Source organism: Aureobasidium pullulans, assembly GCF_000721785.1.
Source record: "Aureobasidium pullulans EXF-150 unplaced genomic scaffold scaffold_11, whole genome shotgun sequence".
NCBI lineage: Eukaryota > Fungi > Ascomycota > Dothideomycetes > Dothideales > Saccotheciaceae > Aureobasidium > Aureobasidium pullulans.
Window position 1 is genome coordinate 175,592 of NW_021941031.1, and position 17,397 is coordinate 192,988.

Here is a 17,397-nt window from a genome sequence, read left to right on the forward strand (position 1 = left end):
CGTCCAGGTGAGTCGCCGCGTGCCAACCGGCTACCACATTGATCTTAGTGGAGACCTAAGTTGGGAACAGAGCGCACGCTGTACCAGGCATCCAAGCCTGGGTTGACTCGCAGCTCTGAACCAAGAAGAGAAAATGGAGCTTCGGAGCTGCTTGAGATCTCGTCACACGAAAGCTTGCCATTTTCGACCTGTTCATCCCTTTGTTTCTTCCATCGTTTCTGAACTCTACATGCGATATGATTTGCACCCGATCATATGCAGCCAAAGAGCCGCGCCCTGAGCCAATGTTGACGACCTGCATTCTGTGTAGCAATCTCATGTTCCCTTCAAATGTGGCAGCCAACCGGCCAATTCTTGCCGAATTGTGACTAGACCGGACAATAATTAAAACGAACAACGATAATTAAAGAGCTCATTTTGCTCTGACCTTTGGTTGCGACTGCAGTATCGAACCGAATAGCGGGGGTCAGGGTCTTGCGCCCTATGCTAGAATGGGATCGGCTGGGTTCCGTCCCACCAAGTCCAATCCATGCCTGGGGGCTGATGCTTGGTCTTTGACCGGTTCGACCGTTGAAGCCCTCTGCCGTTTGCGACAAGCCGTCGGGCCGCATTCCTGTCGTTGCAAGAGGTTATCATCGGCTGTAGAGATGTGGCTTGCCTATCGTCAGCAAAAGGCTCATCTGCAACACGAAGGGAATGGATGGCAGTATCATGGCAGCCAGCAGTTCCACAACAGGCCACTCCCTCAATTGGCATCGAAGACGAATGCATCTTCGATCTTGATGTCGTTCATGTCTTCTTGCCCTTGGCAATCTTCGTTAGTAGTCAAACAGCACAGGGAGATTTCTTGGTTCATTCGGGCCGCGCTCTGAGACCATGATGTAGGGAGGTGTCTGGTCGAAGATGGCTCGCGGAATGCCCCCCAGAAGGGTTAGTGGCTTTCACATGGTTGGCGTGCCAGTTGTTCCGGCTTGGTGTTGGTCTGTGAGCCTGTCCCCGCATCACAATCGGGGTCTTCAGACTTCACGCGCCGTCCGGCGTTCTCGTCTAAAAAACGTGTCTGCCTGGGACATGGGCACAGCACCGTCGAACCGGTGAATAGAAATTTAGGACGGCAAGCATATGGCGTGACCCGGGTTGGATCTTCATCTTGGTGACCGGGCTCATCTGTTGATTTGATGCCTTGAATCAAGACTCCCGCCAGCGGCGCAAGCACAATCAGTAAACCAGCGACCGGTCAATTTCAGCCTCGCGAACTGCCCCGTTCTCTACCGCTCCATCGCTTGTTGTTGTCTCTTTGCTCATCTAAATTATGGCCTGCCGGCCGGCGGTGTCGTTGACCGAAGCTTAACTTTGAGTTACACTGTAGACACGCTTAAAAGTAGGGCGAAGGTGTTCCCCTACTTCTTCCATCACGTGCGGACCTCGCGCTGCCTCCAAAGAGCACTAAGATCGGCGAGAGCTTGAGCTTCTGGCCATCGTAGAAGATTAGGCGGTCATGATGATCCGCAAATCACCGAAAACCTAGTGGCTTGCTTGCTATATTGCGATAATGGTGGTGATAGTTGTCCATTGTTTCGCAGAGACCGTTGCTTGATCTCCAGGACAGATACGAAGCAAACCAAATATGCAAGCTCGACAGGTTGACCCTGTTCAGCAGTGAGACGCCGATTTCAGCCACGAAATAGCGTTGTACGACTCAGATGCTCGTGCTTCGATGTGCTGCTTTTTTCCTCCGCCCCACGATCAAGGTGCCTTATTGAAGCTTGATTCTTATGGTTTCAGATTAGGCAAGGTCTGCTTGACACCAAATTTGGAGCGTCCATCATTCCCCAATGCAGTATGCAGAGTGCTCGACGTGGGCGCGCGGCATAAAATTCCGCGAAAGAGAACGTCTTTCCGCCATCAAGGCACCAGGGTGGATGCAATTTCAGGGCAACCCAAAACCGAGGATGCAGATGTGGGCCTGACAGGCTGAGGCGCCTCCAACGATTACCATCCAAGTCGTTTTACGAGTAAGGGGACTGAATGTGGAGTCATACGCGTATACTTATCAAGTAACGATGAAGCAAATTGCGGGTGATGGGATGTTTGAGATGTTCCATACCCATCACAGGCTAAAAAGATGGCAGTCAAATTGGTACACTTCTCAAAGTTTCGCCCTCTCTTGCAGTTGGCGACCGAGTCGCGCATTCTCGATGACAACATTGAGTCCACCCGATCCGCTCTCTGACCTGATTTCAATCTCCTGGACGTCTTCCAGGCCAACGTCATTGGCATATTGTACGACTACAAAATCGATAGCTTTAGCGCCAAGCACAACCATTGGCGCGTGCCATGTACCAGGACCATAGGTGACAGCTTGTGAACCATTGGCAAGAAACGCGTGCGCACGGCTGAGATCTGGCTCGCCGGGGCCTTTAGGCAGCTGGGGCCCTGGGCTAGAATCTGAAGATGGAGAAGAGCCATCCGAATTGTTGAATGGAGAAGGTTGAGCCCTGGTTAAAATTTCGGTCAAGCTCCGTCGCTGTCTCGGGGCGTGATCAGGGTATGGTAGCGGTCGGTCCGTCGTTTTGGATGGGAAGGGCAGTGTTGGAGCAACAATGACAAGGTAGACCGTTGCCGCATCGTCGGCAGCGAGGCCGAGAGGAACAAAGGTTTGAGGAGTGAACGGGTGTCGTTCCAAAATCTGTACTGGGAATTTCGATTCCTGTTCCTGACCGATATCTGAACCGCTACTGGCCGATTCGAGCTGGCGCGGTGAACAAACGAACATGTTCATGACAGCTCTGGCAGGTTTGTTGCTTGGAGCCAGATGGTAGAAATTCGATACATGCGAGACGTCGATGTACTTGAGGGCCGAGCCTTGGTTTGCCTTAACAACTTTGAGCTCTTGAGATCTCCCAGTTGCATTCGCTGGATTCTCAACGACGGTGCCAAAGGGAGCGAAGCTATCCTGAGTCAAGGGTACCACCGGAATATTCAAATTTGGCGCAATGATATGAGGCAGCATTTTCACAGTGAGACTGGTGCGAAATGCTTGTGATTCGTGCAGGAGAAAGAAATTCCAGGCCCAGCAGAGGTTCCTAATGCGTGGTATGAAGGCAGCTGCATGAGTGTCGAGGACCTCCGAGCTCGGAGTTTACATGCTTGGCACATGTCAATTAACCAGACGCGTCTTCTGTCGCGATACGCGTCGCATACCATCTCTTTGTCGACGACAACACATTATTAATTCAGACAGTATAATTATCATGAGCTCTACATCGAACAGGTGTGTCTCTCTTGGTTTGAGTCGCCTAAATATGCTAATCATCTCTATCCAGACCCCCGCTAAGAACATATTCAAAGACATACTCCAAAAGAAAGCACCAGGATGGCTCTGACGGCACACTCAAACGACGACGCGTGTCGATAGTCGAGAACGAGGATAGCGAATCTGCTCCTTCCTCAGACTTGGGTTTTCCATCATCAGACAATGCTATCTTCTCCGATGAAAACCTTCCCCCTTCAACCCCTCCATCTTCACCACCATGTGTTGCGGCCTCTCCAAAAACGGTGCCTACAAAGCTGCGACTTTCAGAACTCAAAGATGACAAGTCTACCTTGGTCATGAAACCTCCTTCGAAGACGCAGAAATCTCTCGTTCAGATGCAGCTCAATTTCGGGCAGTCCATGCGAAAGACATGCAAAGAATGTCGTATGGAATTTGTACCCTCTGCCCCAGAAGACGTTGCCCTACACAAGAAATTTCATGCCCAACACACGAACGGCGTTTCGATGGACCGAGACTTCCTTACCAAAGTCAAGACAGAAAAGGCAGTCTGGCATGGACCGAACGGAGACTTTATTATATCCCTCAGCTCTCAAGATCCCAGGCATTGGCTGAAGAAAGCCCGTGCCGTGTTTGATATGGCAACAGCTGACTTGGGGGCTGTTGACATATCAGATGAGAAGCTATGGGGATGGCAGACCTCTACATCCGCTGCTCAGAAAAACTCAGCAGATGCGAAGGAAGGTAGTTGCGACAGGTACAAGCTGTATCTGTACATCGACAATGGTAGATGTGTAGGTGTCTGTCTTGCAGAAGGAATTGAGAAAGCATTCAAGGTTCTCGAGTCAAAGAAGGGAGTGAGGGGTGAAGAAGAGGAAGAGGAAGAGAAGGAAACGGTGACAACGACATCAGACTTACCTCGGATACAGGGGAGTGAGTTGTTGTCCGTCAGCGAAGAAGCGAACGAAGCCGCAATTGGCATCTCTCGAATCTGGACATCCAAAGGGTCGAGGAAGAAAGGAATCGCAAAGGCACTGCTGAAGTGTGTTGCAAAGACGTTCCTCACAAAGGTTACAGCCAAAGACATGGTTGCTTTTAGTCAACCTACCGAGATGGGCACAGCCCTAGCGAGGCGGTGGTTTGGACAGGAATACGGATGGCATGTATACATCGATTGATCGAAACAGACCAAGTTGGAAAAACTATCACAGAGTCACGAACAATTCTTCCGTATTGTCGATCAGTGCCAAAGTCGAAGTTTGATAAGCAGCTTCGCCATGCCGGAATGGGCGGAGTCGACTCAGAAGCGAGACGGATTGGGTAGAATGATGGAATGAGTTTTGATCGGAAATAAAGGCAAAAGGCACCCAGCAGCATGGTAAATTGACGTTTGCAAAGGGGTACAGCGCATGACTGCGATGATGTTGTTGTCGATGGCTTCGATGCTGTCACAGATGGATAGAGTTTAGGCCGCGGGGAAAAGGTCAAAAAAGGTCAAATCGGCTTCGCCGTGATCAGCGCTTTTGGCGAAACACGCGGCTAGCTGTTCTCGAGACCGCCCAAGACGATCGAGAGCGTTCAGACATGCACGATGAAGCAATCAAGCGGTAGAGACTAGAGAGAGCACAAGCTACGGATGAGCATGGCGGGCAACCCTTTCAGAAAGTCCCAATTCCTGTCGCTGGATGTTGGAGCGGCGCGCGAAGCAGCAGCGGCCGACCTAAGACTCGACACTAGTCAGCCAGCGACAACAGCGACAAACACACAGAGTAAGGAGCACTCGTCCATACCGCCGTTGCTAGCAGACACAGACTGAGCTTTCCCCAGCCAAGCCAAAAGGAAAGGTGCAGAAGAAGGTTCGCATCTTGTCGCCTGTCGTCAGTCCGGATACACCGGCCGCCCACCAAGAACATGACCCCTTCAACTCATACCTCAACCCTGTGGGGCAGTCTGCATCCATACCACCAACCACCGAAGACCAAGACATCGACGTCGCTCGCGAGCTACGCAAGTCCTTTATCGAGTCACTGGCAAGGGGAGCCTCCAAGCCCAACACTGAGCTCACTGGGGCCGCTGCGCCGATAGCTCCAGCGATAGCTCCAGCTCCATCGACCTATCCAGCTTCCGTACCTTCTCCTCTACCAGAAAAGATGGAGAACCCCTCCCAACCAGTTCAAGCACCATACAATCCCTTTGCCAAAACGCTGGCTACCATTGATCCTCAGAATGCCTCGTCGGCTCCTGTCGGACTATCAAGGGATGTATCCGCTCCTTCCGCAAAGCCGGCCATGGATGTTGATGCTTTCACACGCATGCTGTTGACCGGCAACACCCCGTCTGCTTCTCCTGGGCCCATGACTCCATCGAGCCGTCTTCCATCTGGCAGGACCAACTCTCTCGGCGACCTTCACCCCGAGTCTCCCTCTGCTTCCGACGACGAACATCACGATGATCCTCCGGATCAGGACTACGAGCAATTGACTGGCTTGGTCAAGACTCCAGAAGCACACTCCAAGAAACAAAAGCCGCCACCACCTGCACATCATCATGGGAAAGCCCTCCCTCCAACGCGAAAGGGCCCGCAAACTGTCTCTTTTGCCGACTTTGATGTTCCTGCCACCCCTCCCGCCCTCCCGTCTCCCTCGCTGGCCTCTCCAAAGCCACAGCTCATGAGGTCTCCTTCTGATCTAAACAAACCTCTGCCTCCGCCTCCTCCGCCGCATCAATCACCTAGTCCAGAGGTGGCTCCTCCTATCACTCTAGACCAAGCTGATGGGCCAGCTCAATCACCTCAGCTTCCTGCCGAAGACTTCTACCTTCAGTTCAAAAAAGCTCCCCCTCCACCTCTTTCCCGCAGAAGCAGTCAATTGCGAAGCGGCAGCGGCCGACCTCGCAGTAGCTCCAATCTATCTCGCTCCTCAGTACCAGACGATTACTCCGATGGCACCGCAACGCCACCCTCAAAACCACCTCCACCTCCAGCACGACGCGTCCCTCACAGCGTAGAACCCGATCTACCGCCTCCATCAGCACGTCCTCCCCTCCCACCTCCCCCTCGCAACGCCAAACAAAGACCCCAAAGCGTCAGCCGCACACCCTCCACAACTTCCGTAGGCTCAATAAACAGCCGTACCCAACAACCAGCCATGCCGCCTCCACCACCTCCACGCCGAGGAGAAAACAAACGCAGAAGTCTCGATGGCACTATGCTAGGTATTTCTGCGCCCAGCTCACGTCGCATGAGCGATACAAGTCGCAGATCCAGCGGTGCTAGTTTCGGCGGCAGGACATCTTCTGTGTCCTCTATCCCTACGGTCGATGAGGGTGACTCTGGTGGTGAGGATAGGAGTTTCAACGCTACGCCGCAGCCGGAGATGCAGAGTGCCGCTGCCGCTTCAGGTGGAGGACCCGATATATTGGCTGATATGTCGGCTATGCAGGCTGAGATTGATGCTTTGATGGCAAGGTCGAAGGGCACGTGATTGCCACAGAAAGAGAAGGTGGGTGGACCGAACGATGTTTTCCTCATTTCTCCATCACAACGAATTCATGTCAAAGGTGTTTCAGTGTTTCATTCTTGGGTATAGAAAGGGGTGCTTCTCTATTGATACAAAGAACTATTTCCTTTTCTGCCCTCTTGTTCGTTTTGATTGATCTCCTCTCATCCTATTGCTGGCTTTCCTTCTTCTTTTTCTCTCTTGAATCGAGCTGGTTATGCCGCCTCTTGTTCGCTTGCCCGTTGTCTCATGTATTGCCATTGTGTGATTTACATGACAGCATTCCCTTCTCTTTATTTCTCTATCCATATCCACGCAATCCAGAAAGAGCCGGGCTTGAAGAACGAAAGTAGCGTGCGTGCCGTGGAAATCCAAAGCACATCAAGCACCAATGGCTTTCCCTCGTCGAGCATGACACATCCTTTATAACATCGACAAGCAAAGAAGATTGTTTTATCGAGGGAATGGGCGACGCAGCTCTCTTCCGGACAAGCTCTTGTCGGTTCTGGGTTCTGTCAGAGACGGCAATCAACGTCCTTTCGACCGCAGAGCCTGAAGGAGTCGCTGTGGCAATCTAGTTACTCGCTCTATTCCGACAGCGGTCCAGTGAGAGCCCTTCTCCTCTTCATTCTCTCTGTGCGTCTGTTCGGATTCGGATTCCATCCTGCCTTGCAGCAGCCTCGATGACGCCGCTCAGGCTTCGACGAAGATATCTCTGTTCCAGCCGAAGTGTTTGCTCAATCGCTTACCCATGGATTGGAGCATGACGCTGTCGATCTTGGAGACGGGATGAGGGCGGTGGAAGATGATCTTGCGGCCAGATGCAGCGTGATCGAATGCGACGGCTGAGCCACCAACATTGCGAGCGGCGAAATTGAGGTCGGCCATTGAGTGTACGAAGATGTCCCAGTCGAGGTTGGCGGTTGTTTCCTGAGCAGTGACAGGAAACATCTTCTTGACGAGGCCGAATGCACGTGGAGGTGCTGGGATCTGTTGTCTGGAAATTGGGTTTTCTTCGCCGGGCTTGGATAGAGCTGGAGTATCGTCTGGTGCATCGATCGGTGCGGCCGGGCGTGTCTTCGGCTTTGGTGCTCGCTCTGCAATTGCGAGTTTCGATACGTCTGGATCTAAGAAACACAAAAGTCAGTCACAGCTCTAATAGCAGAATGGAGTCCTGGGCAGACGGGTTCTTGCTCAAGGGATCATATCAAATGTACCGCCTTTCGAAAAGACTTCCTTTGAGATTGATTTCTTCACCTCCTTGGCTACAACGGCGTCTCTGATTGCTTCCAGTGTCTCAAGGCGCTCAGCTTCTACGAGTTCCGCGTACCCGGTGGTGGAGGACACTGAGATGATGGCAAGAGTGGCGTTAATTTCCTCCTGCCTCAGCTTTGTGGTGTTCAGCTCCACGCGCATAGTCTCATGAGCTTGAGTCCAGAATGAGTTCAAAGCTTTGCGCTCAGCGGTCCTGTGTTTGAGCCATGCCTCGCTCTTGCGTCCGACGGCAGGTCCCATCTGATCGAACAACTTGAGAGAGCCCGGCATGAACGCATAAACCTTGGCTGGGCCGTCACCAGATACTAGGCTTCTAGTGAAAAGAGTCGAGTTTTGCTTGGCCATATCCAATATCTCCAATACGCTGCGCCGATTGAAGGCAGGACGATGCAGTCTCACTGCGGAAAGCATTTCGTGTAGTGCTGCAGAATCCGACATCTTTGCATAGATGGTTTCGTCCAGTCTTGCACGCTCTGTTGAATTCGTCTCTGCCACGTGGGCCTCTAGCCTGGCGAGAAGCTCGGATTGATCAAAGCGATTTTCAGCATTTGCGTGGCTCAGTAGATTCATTACAATCCAGTCGAGCGGGTCCTCATTCCATCCCTGTTTGATGGACGTCTTGCGTTCAATTTCTCCGAACACTCGCTTTCCTTCGGAAGTGGTTCCTTTCGGAGCGGGCTTTGTTGTCCAAAGATGCTGAAATCCAGGACGCTGCGGAATATACTTCCTGAGATAATTATTCCACTTCTCCAAGATCACAAGAAGAGCACCCTCAAGTAAAGCTAGGCTTAGCTCTAGACTTTTTGGGAGTAGTTGACCTGGGTGAATACTGTCTCGGTAACGGTTGTATTGGTCTTTGATGCCGGACCATTCTTCACTCAGCTGTTGCCACCTCATGCAGTCCACCACAGCTTGATGGATGTCTTGTGCAATGATGTCGTACTTCCAATCGGTTCTGTATAGTTCGCTGGCAGCCATGACTCTTATGAAGCGGCGTGTGTAGGAGGGATCCGTCTGGAACAGCCAGAGATGGTCTTGGGCTGCCTGTAAACGAGCCTTGGCTACTGAACAGTAGTAGTCGACGTCAAACCTAGGAGGCTTTGAGAAGGGCTGGTTGATGTAGTCTGACCATAGTTCGGTGCTGTTGGACTGCTTGGAGCCGGCTACAACCATCGCTTGCCACTTGTCTGAACCGTGAGCGCTGTCATCGTTGACGCCCTCTAATATGAGGTCCACGATGGACCGGGAACGTGAGAACATGAGAGCTTGCGCTTCAATAATCAAACGAGCACGCGGATATCCAATGATATCCCATCGTTCCGCAGCCTCCTTGTTCCATGGCACGAGTTGACCGTAGTTGACACCATGCATGACAATGCAGTGATTCCCACAATAGTCCAGACCGAGGGTTCCGTTTTCCCACCCTTGCCTGATCAGATCATTGTCGAAAGGTACCCACTCCTGTGGGGAGTGACGGACGCGATTGTGGATCAGTCCTAGGAGCACTGATGGATTCGGCTTCATGGTTGTGGTGCACATGTATGGAAGCAACCTGACTTTTCTGTGGAGCTGACGTTCTGGTCTCCAAGGACCACCATCGTTGCGCAGTCTGTACCAAGCCTGCTTCTCGATGGTTGGATCCGCTTCTAGCAAGATTGTCTCGCGCTTGTCATGACTCTTCTTTCTCCATCTACTAAGAATCGTGTTTCCGAACTTGTCGCAAAGTCCGGCCAGATAAGCTCTATCGATTGTGATCTGAGTCACAAATGCGGTGATCGTGGACTGGGCTTCGGCTGGAGGAACGATGTTTTCGTATCTGAAGAGGTCGTAGTTCTGCTTGTCTGCTCGGATGAATTGCTGTCCACAGCTGTCACACTCGCACGGGGGAACCTTTTTTCCATCTTTAGCCATCACCTGAAAGCCGATGATAGGTGGCATTGCCGCCCATTGAGGGTGAGTAGGGGCAGACATTCTGTAGTGAGTTTGAGCCCTGTTGTGGTGTGCGCGCTCGAGTGAAATTTCCTTGGTTTGGAGATCGTTGAAGATTCTTGGGTCGTGTGCAGAGTACTACGCTTGCTTGAGTGTAGATCTGACCGCGAGTTAGGGGCTCGCTGTATTGGTATACGGCACGTTCCACTTGGTAGGCCCTCGAGTGTTTCTTGTGAGCAAGTGTTGAAGTCGGAAGGGTGCAACTTCGGCTGCAAAGTGAAGGCAGCAGTCAGAGGTCGAGCGAGCGCGCGACTTGGTTTGTGACTAACGGATTGAACAACAGCGGTCGTTGGTGCTTCTGGAGATACCCAGATGTCATCTGCTTCAACACAGCGGCGAAGGATGCGAGATAATCTCACTTGACTAACGTGAATCTGCCTGTTTGCGCATAACAACAAGACGCGGCTCACACAGTTGAGAAACAACAACAACGCGTTCGAGGGAGACGAGTGATCATTCACGCGTAAGAGGAACAACGCAATCAAGCAACAGGACAAGTGAAGAGAAGACAACAAGATTGAATTGCTACACAAGAAGAAGGCCCGCACTCGCTCTATCTATGTTTCCATGTATGCTCGCCAGTTGCGACCGTTTGCTCAAGAGGAATGAAAGTCCCCAGAAGTCTACATCGTACTATGGCATGATCCTTACCCAGTCAACCATCAGAAGGGAGTCCCCAATGATGAAGACTGGAGGAAGAGAATTAGTTGAGCACATCGCACAAAGCGAATTGATGACCTCAGAGATTTCTGGCAAAGTGATATGATGATCAAGTTGCAGCATGAAACTCCAACACTCGTCGCAGCAAGTGGCATGAGAAAGAAAGAGGGAGGCAGAGTGGTGAGGAGAGAGACTTTATAGGTGCTCCGGCGGTCCTCGCTCACGGCTTGCTTAGTAAGCAGCGAGGACGCCGGAAGCTTCCAGCCAATAGCTCGAGTGACGGGCTTTGCAGTCTCCAGCAAGTGAAGTGTGACTTTTCGACTTGATATTTTGTACTACATAATCATTTTATATACCATCCCCACATTCTTTGCTTGACGTGCGCCACAACCGTTGCAGATCATGAACGGCTGGCTCGTGCAGCTCGTTAGGACTTGCCCGCCGGCGTGCGTCGCGCCCAGAACTTCATCCACATCATGGCATACATATTATTGTTCAGGAAACATGTACACTGCTCGAACAATACACTTTAGAGATATAGTGTCACTGTCTCGATCGACCCGTATGTCTCCAAACTTTTGCATATGTGAAGGATCGTCCGCGATGGTGAGAACTGCTCGTGCTGTGCCATTCTCCACTGAGCTCTTACGGGCAAGTGTCATTTAGAGGCTATCTCGCTCTATGTCTTGCGCGCGTACTTGATGCTCCTACAGGAAAGCGCAGTGTGACACTGGAAGCGATCTAGGCCTACTAAAGGCATGAAATCGTGATAATTGCTGCATAAGATGCTTCCTCGGGAGAGAGACAGGGTGATGAGTTTGACAAGCAGAATGCGCACAGACCACCATGAATGATGAGCATGTCAAGCTGTGTTGATGTCAGGGACAGGAAGGAGATAACCATGGCAAATATGTTTGGAGCTCTTAACAGATTTATCTCGCGCCTGGACTCAGATCCACAAGCCCAGAAGCAGGGTGGAGCATCCGACACGTACGGCTTCCAGGTGCTTCGCAACAACAACCCAGAGCTACCCCTGGAGCCATGGTTCGACTCGATCATTGGTATCAACGGCCGCACCATTGTATGCGCAAACACACCATGCCAGTAGTAAGATCCGGCAGCTAAGACGTCGCAGGATAATCCCGAGCCCAGTCTGTTCGTTCAGGAGTTGCGCAATTGCGCCGGCACCAACATCAGTCTCGGAGTGTACAGTGCCAAGGGACAGCAGATCCGCGAGGTCTTCATCTCTATCCCAGCAGACGGATCGCCGCTCGGTCTCGCTCTGCAATGGTCGCCGCTCACGACTACTGAAGCTGTATGGCACATCCTTGATGTCATTCCCAACTCGCCCGCCGACGTCGCTGGACTTCTCCCCTACAGCGATTATGTTATTGGAAGCCCGGAAGGCTTGATGAGGGGTGACAGCGGGCTTAGCGAGCTGATTGAAGACGTAAGAAGAGAAAAAGGCACACTCCAAAGTCTGAGACTGACAGAAAGCAACAGTTCCTCAACCGCCCACTCCGACTGTACGTCTACAACAACGAATACGACGTGACGCGCATGATCACAATCACCCCTTCGCGTGGTTGGGGTGGTGATGGCGCCCTGGGCTGCGTTCTGGGATATGGAGCTCTCCATCGTGTGCCTGCTCCCTTGAACGAACCAGCACAAGCGCCCGGCGAGACCCTCTTCGAAACAGCCCGCTTCAGCAACGAAGAGCCTCGTTCTGCTTCCACCCCATCCGGCGACTTCCTGGTACCTGCAAACTTGAACCTCAGCGCCACTACCCCACCTGCAAGTACTGGAGTGACGGGAGAGAAGAGGGGCTCTAGAAAACAACGGGTCCACCATGCCATATCCCCTACTGCTGGTCTCGACGACTATTTTGCCGAGGGAGAGCAAAAGAGCCGTGAGTTGGACAACGCGCCTACTCCCAAGCCAACTCAGGGTCTACCGCCTCCACCAAAGGCAGGTGGCCCACCAAGATCCACAAAATCGCCTGCTGTTGATGCAGCTTCTGAGGAGCTCGAAGCAGAAGTAGGAGACGCTTGATAGAGATAATGCAATAGGATACGTGTTGCTCTAGGCCTTTGCTCTTGTACTAGGTTTGTAAACTACTTCAACTCGCCCTAGTTCTTGTACTCTCTGTTCACGATCGCAAGCACTCATAATGTTTCGACTTTACATCGTTGTGTTTGCTTCCTTCCGCTTTGATGCTTCCCTGCCAAGCTTGCGAATCTGGTATAACATGACTCAGAGGGAAGTAGCGTTGGCCAGTTCTTGCTTTCTAGCAGAAGCACCTTTCGCCTGTTTACTCGACGAAGCTGTCACGCAGTCTCCACCCATCTCGAATACATACAGCTTTCATCACCGGCAATTCCATTTTTCGCCGTTACATCTTATCATCATGCGTTTCCCGTTCCTCATCGCCTGTATATTGGCATTCGCATGCATATCCGTGGCAGCGACCGATGCCTGTACCTCATGGGAGAACTTCCCTGCTGAAATTTCGAAGCCCAAGACCTCGAAATTCGCCCTCTTGCTCAAGCCATTCCAGGGTGTTATCGATTTCATGTTCCATCGATTCCCTCGTTCCGCCAACAAAAAGAACGCCAAAGACCTGCCTTGGACCATCGCCACTTATCCAGCTTACGCAAACCAGACTGAGGATGGTTGGAATGTACACATTCATGGCAATCTGCACAACCGACAACCATTCAGCAAGAAAGAGCTGAACGAACTAGCCCTCGAATCCATGGTTCGCGTCCGCCTCGTGGAGAGCAAGTGGAAGTTCTGGCAACGCAACTACCACACATTGACCAAGACTGAGCTGGAACATGCAAGGCCTCTGATGCATGAGATCGCCTCAGTTCCTATCAAAGACGGTGTCATCGGGGTCTTCTTCCCGGCCTGCGAGCAAAGTTTTGTTCTCCCGACTAGAACCAATGTCGAAGGCTCTTTCTACGGCGCCATCACTGTGCCTGATGAATGTGTCCCCTCGACTGCGTCCAATGAGACTACCACCACCATCCCGACCACCAGAATGATTCTGGCACCTTGCAACGTCCGCACCCCAAGAGACGATGACGTGAACAACGCCGCAGACGTATTCTTCGTTCCTCCAAAAGGAGTGACCATCATTGCCGACATTGATGACACGCTGCGCGTCATGGATGTCTGGAACGTGAAGCAAACACTACTGAACGCCTTTGCACGACCACTCACGCCATGGAGAGATATGCCTGAGGTGCTGAATGACCTGAAGGGTCGGATCGAGGCAGAAGGTCAAAATGTTCATTTCCATTACCTGACAGACGCCCCCGAAATGGTCGCAAGCACCTACACCCCAGCCCTGACAGAACTCTATCCACCTGGATCTTTCGACTTCCGTCCTGTCAACTTCACCAGTACCGGGGAGATGATCAACGCCCGGTTTTGGAACGTGAAGCGACTCATGGAGAGCTATCCTGAGCGAAGGTTCATCGCGATTGGTGACACCACGAACGCGATGGGAGAATTTCCGAAAGACATGGCAAAGTTCTCTCCTCAAATTCAATGTCTTCTTGTTCGAGATGTCTCGGCTACAGAAAAGTCCAATTGGGTCATCGCGGATACAAGCATGTACATCGGGCTCCTTGCAAATGAATATCTCTTCTTCCGTGTCCCAGGCGATCTCTATCGACTGTCAGCGAAGCACATCGCATCACTAGTGCCAGGCCATAATCCTGGCTCCGAGACACACGGCTGCTTTGATGGAAAACACAAGCTACGCCAAAGCATGAGCCCAAGTACTTCCACTCACGCCAAAGCGAAGAGCCTCCTCAAAGCATTTTGGTGGAACATCAAGTGCAGCTTCTTATGGTTCACCCACCGGCCAAACCCAAAGTGCCCCTGGGATCGCCTCGCTGGCGAGAAGTACTACAATGGCGACCTGGAGCCAGAAGTGAAATTGGAACCTTACATCGATCACCTGCCTGTGGGAGAGGCCAAGCTTGATAACCCCCAAGATATCGACGCTCAGGGTGATGACGATCTGGAAGCCGAAGACGACGACGAAGGTGATGACCAGGGCGAGGATGGTCAAGACGAGGATGATCAAGACGAGGATGATCAAGACGAGGATGATCAAGACGAGGATGATCAAGAAGAGGATGATCAAGACGAGGGTGGCCTGGACCACCATGGTCAGAACAGGACCGTTCAGGATGTTCATGACCAGGACGTTGACGAACAGGATGCTGCCGAACAAGATGTTGGTCACCAGAATACTGTGATGCAAGATCCTGAGCACCGTGTGCACGTACTTGCTGGAGAAGACGTTCCTCACCATGGGCATATAATTCATGCAGATGATCAAGACGATGACCACGACCGTGGCCATGACGAGGAATAGAGCGATGAAGGGTACGAGTGGGACAGGCATTTGTCAGATTATCACGATTATTACAGAACCCTAGAGATGAATTAATCAGTTTTGCCTCTTCTTCATCCACTCGTTCCGGTGTGCGAACCTACTGTTAGTCTCTCAGTCGATGGTGAATATCTGATTGACATTTGTGTGCTGCATGTCAGTCTCAGTGATTATCTACATGGAACATTTCACAAGAAGGTGCTCATCACGACCGAAGAGCGAAAAAAGACGCGAGATAGCAGGAACAGGGACGCATATGAAAGAGAAGCAAGTGAGGGATCGGAGCAAACACTCTATTCATGAAAACTCCACCCATGCAATCTTCTGCTGTAATCACCCTCATGTAGGGAGCCTCACTCTTCGTGAGCAATAGAGGTAGTCAATACACTCGCCAGAAATAGAATGAGAAACGCCTCCAACACCATATCCCCTCAACTCCCTAGTTCTCAGACCCATCAAAGCCCATGGACTTCTCAACAATAGTCCGCCAAACGACGATATCCCGTCAGAAAAGAAAACGCTGCTCCTAGCGTCGCATAACACTATCATGGTGTTGACTCCGAGGTCCACTTCCACCATGCTCTCTATTTCTATCGATGCGTTGTTCCTAATACTGCATACCGCCTCCTCCGTAATTCTCCTGACGGTCATCCAAAGAGCGGTAGTTTCCTCCTCTTCCTCTTCCTCTGCCTCCACCACGGCCGCCGAAACGGTTACCGCGGCCTCCTCTGCCTCCACGGCCGCCTCTGTTGTTTCCGGGCTTGGAGACGCCGCCGCCGCGGCTATTGTGGCCTGTGTAGTTGTTGCGGTTGTTATTGTTGTTATGCTGACCCGGACCTGTGGGGACGTTGGGGCCGAATTGCATAGCTGTAGGATCGAGTTGCGAGGTTTGAGGGTCTTTTGGCGGTTGCGGTGGTTGAGGTACACGGTCTGAGCCCAGAGCTGGGAAGTCTTCTTCGCGATGATATCTACGTTGTTGAGGACGAGGTTTTGACGCATAGGAATTCTCGTAATCGTCTTGGTCGGTAGATTCTCTTTCAATACGGAGGAGTACTTTTTCGCCGACCACGGTTTCGAACTCGAAGGACTGCTCGGGTGATGTGGGTTGCCAGTTCGAGATGTACTTTGCGTCGATTGGGCGGGCGTTGTTGCGGAGGGAGATTACGACGGTGGGTGTTGGGTTTTCGGAGTAGAAGCGTGCTCTAGGGTCGGCGGGCTCGACACGGGCGGCCCATAGTTTGTTCTCGAAGTGTGAGATGCCTGTTACTCTCCAAGTCATGCGATGACCAAGACCTCCAACCTTATTGAGGATGCTCTGCGGTGCGGGACGAGGAGTGATGAGGATGTTGTTTGCGAGGGTCCGCCAGTCGCGGTCGGCAGTGTTCTTGGCCAGGGAAGCAAAGCGCTCCGTGTCCTGAGGTGAAATCAGGTAGCCGGTGTAGAAGACGTTACGTTTGATGGCCAAAGGTATGAGACCCGGCACGTCGCCATCGACAACGGCTTGGTTGTGTTTGTTGATCATACGCTGAACCTCTGACACTTCAACGAGAGGGTCGAGAGTGGTGGATTCTTCTGTAACTTGGATGACGTCGGCTTGGATGGGAGAGCGGGATGAGACTGTGCGATTGAAGGTATCGAAGAAGTCGCGGAAGGCTTTGGTACTGCAGAAGAGTTAACATGGTGGTACGGTAGCAAGAAGGGAAGGAGGGCGCACTGTTTTGGGCGGTCCTCGTAGATGCGGATTTCTTCAGCATCCGAGTATGTGCAGACCAAGTCGCGCAACAAGTCCTGCTTGAAGAGCATTGTCGACGAGAAGCGCTGACCAGCAGGGCCGACAGCAGGCTTCAGACAGACCATGTTGAACTCGAGCTGCTTTGCTCTGAACATGCGAGTGACCAAGTCGGCGAAGCCTCTCTCATTGCGACCCGTCAAGAGCACCGTGAGAGCGTCCTTTTGCTGCATTGACAGTCGCACGAGGTCGACGATACCCTCATTCCACCAACCTGACCAGGCAGTCTTCTCCTCCTCTTCCAGGCCCTTTCCCGTCGAGGCCAGGATACTCGCATCGTGCCACCATCCGCCAGTCGATATCTGCTCGAGCGCTTGTAGTGTGCCTATACTCGGACCAGCCCAGACTTGCTTGTTCGGTAACGGACTGCAGAATAGCGTGTTGTCAAAGTCGTAGACGTGGATGGCCTTGATCTTGTCCATATCCGGGAGAACGGTAGGGTCCTGACATGACCATCTTTTGAGACCCGTCACTGTATGCATTGCGGTTCCGTCCATGGTGG

The 17,397-nt window shown here is 52.1% G+C and overlaps 7 protein-coding genes across 7 annotated transcripts; 4 read left to right on the forward strand and 3 right to left on the reverse strand.

Moving 5' to 3' along the window:
- Nucleotides 1–2,149: 2,149 nt before the first annotated feature.
- M438DRAFT_375185 (ureidoglycolate hydrolase) lies at nucleotides 2,150–3,013 on the reverse strand (the record flags this gene model as incomplete). Its single annotated transcript, XM_029908559.1, has 1 exon — nucleotides 2,150–3,013. The coding sequence occupies one exon, from the start codon at nucleotides 3,011–3,013 to the stop codon at nucleotides 2,150–2,152; it is 864 nt and encodes a 287-aa protein (XP_029759546.1).
- A 241-nt stretch (nucleotides 3,014–3,254) lies between these two features.
- M438DRAFT_335979 (uncharacterized protein) lies at nucleotides 3,255–4,452 on the forward strand (the record flags this gene model as incomplete). The annotated part of the gene is made up of 2 exons (XM_029903850.1): nucleotides 3,255–3,274; nucleotides 3,327–4,452. 2 exons carry the CDS (start codon nucleotides 3,255–3,257, stop codon nucleotides 4,450–4,452), a joined length of 1,146 nt encoding a protein of 381 aa, XP_029759547.1.
- Nucleotides 4,453–4,870: 418 nt separating this feature from the next.
- M438DRAFT_346312 (uncharacterized protein) lies at nucleotides 4,871–7,088 on the forward strand. Its single transcript, XM_029905640.1, has 2 exons — nucleotides 4,871–5,043; nucleotides 5,102–7,088. Exons 1-2 carry the CDS (start codon nucleotides 4,917–4,919, stop codon nucleotides 6,754–6,756), a joined length of 1,782 nt encoding a protein of 593 aa, XP_029759548.1. The 5' UTR covers nucleotides 4,871–4,916; the 3' UTR covers nucleotides 6,757–7,088.
- Nucleotides 7,089–7,464: 376 nt separating this feature from the next.
- M438DRAFT_356071 (uncharacterized protein) lies at nucleotides 7,465–10,017 on the reverse strand (the record flags this gene model as incomplete). The annotated part of the gene is made up of 2 exons (XM_029907077.1): nucleotides 7,465–7,898; nucleotides 7,989–10,017. 2 exons carry the CDS (start codon nucleotides 10,015–10,017, stop codon nucleotides 7,465–7,467), a joined length of 2,463 nt encoding a protein of 820 aa, XP_029759549.1.
- A 1,579-nt stretch (nucleotides 10,018–11,596) lies between these two features.
- M438DRAFT_275902 (uncharacterized protein) lies at nucleotides 11,597–12,747 on the forward strand (the record flags this gene model as incomplete). Its single annotated transcript, XM_029900817.1, has 3 exons — nucleotides 11,597–11,776; nucleotides 11,831–12,145; nucleotides 12,199–12,747. 3 exons carry the CDS (start codon nucleotides 11,597–11,599, stop codon nucleotides 12,745–12,747), a joined length of 1,044 nt encoding a protein of 347 aa, XP_029759550.1.
- Nucleotides 12,748–13,102: 355 nt separating this feature from the next.
- On the forward strand, nucleotides 13,103–15,088 carry M438DRAFT_335983 (uncharacterized protein; the record flags this gene model as incomplete). The annotated part of the gene is made up of 1 exon (XM_029903851.1): nucleotides 13,103–15,088. One exon carries the CDS (start codon nucleotides 13,103–13,105, stop codon nucleotides 15,086–15,088), a length of 1,986 nt encoding a protein of 661 aa, XP_029759551.1.
- Nucleotides 15,089–15,713: 625 nt separating this feature from the next.
- M438DRAFT_275925 (uncharacterized protein) lies at nucleotides 15,714–17,392 on the reverse strand (the record flags this gene model as incomplete). Its single annotated transcript, XM_029900819.1, has 2 exons — nucleotides 15,714–16,767; nucleotides 16,821–17,392. The coding sequence occupies 2 exons, from the start codon at nucleotides 17,390–17,392 to the stop codon at nucleotides 15,714–15,716; spliced, it is 1,626 nt and encodes a 541-aa protein (XP_029759552.1).
- Nucleotides 17,393–17,397: the final 5 nt, after the last annotated feature.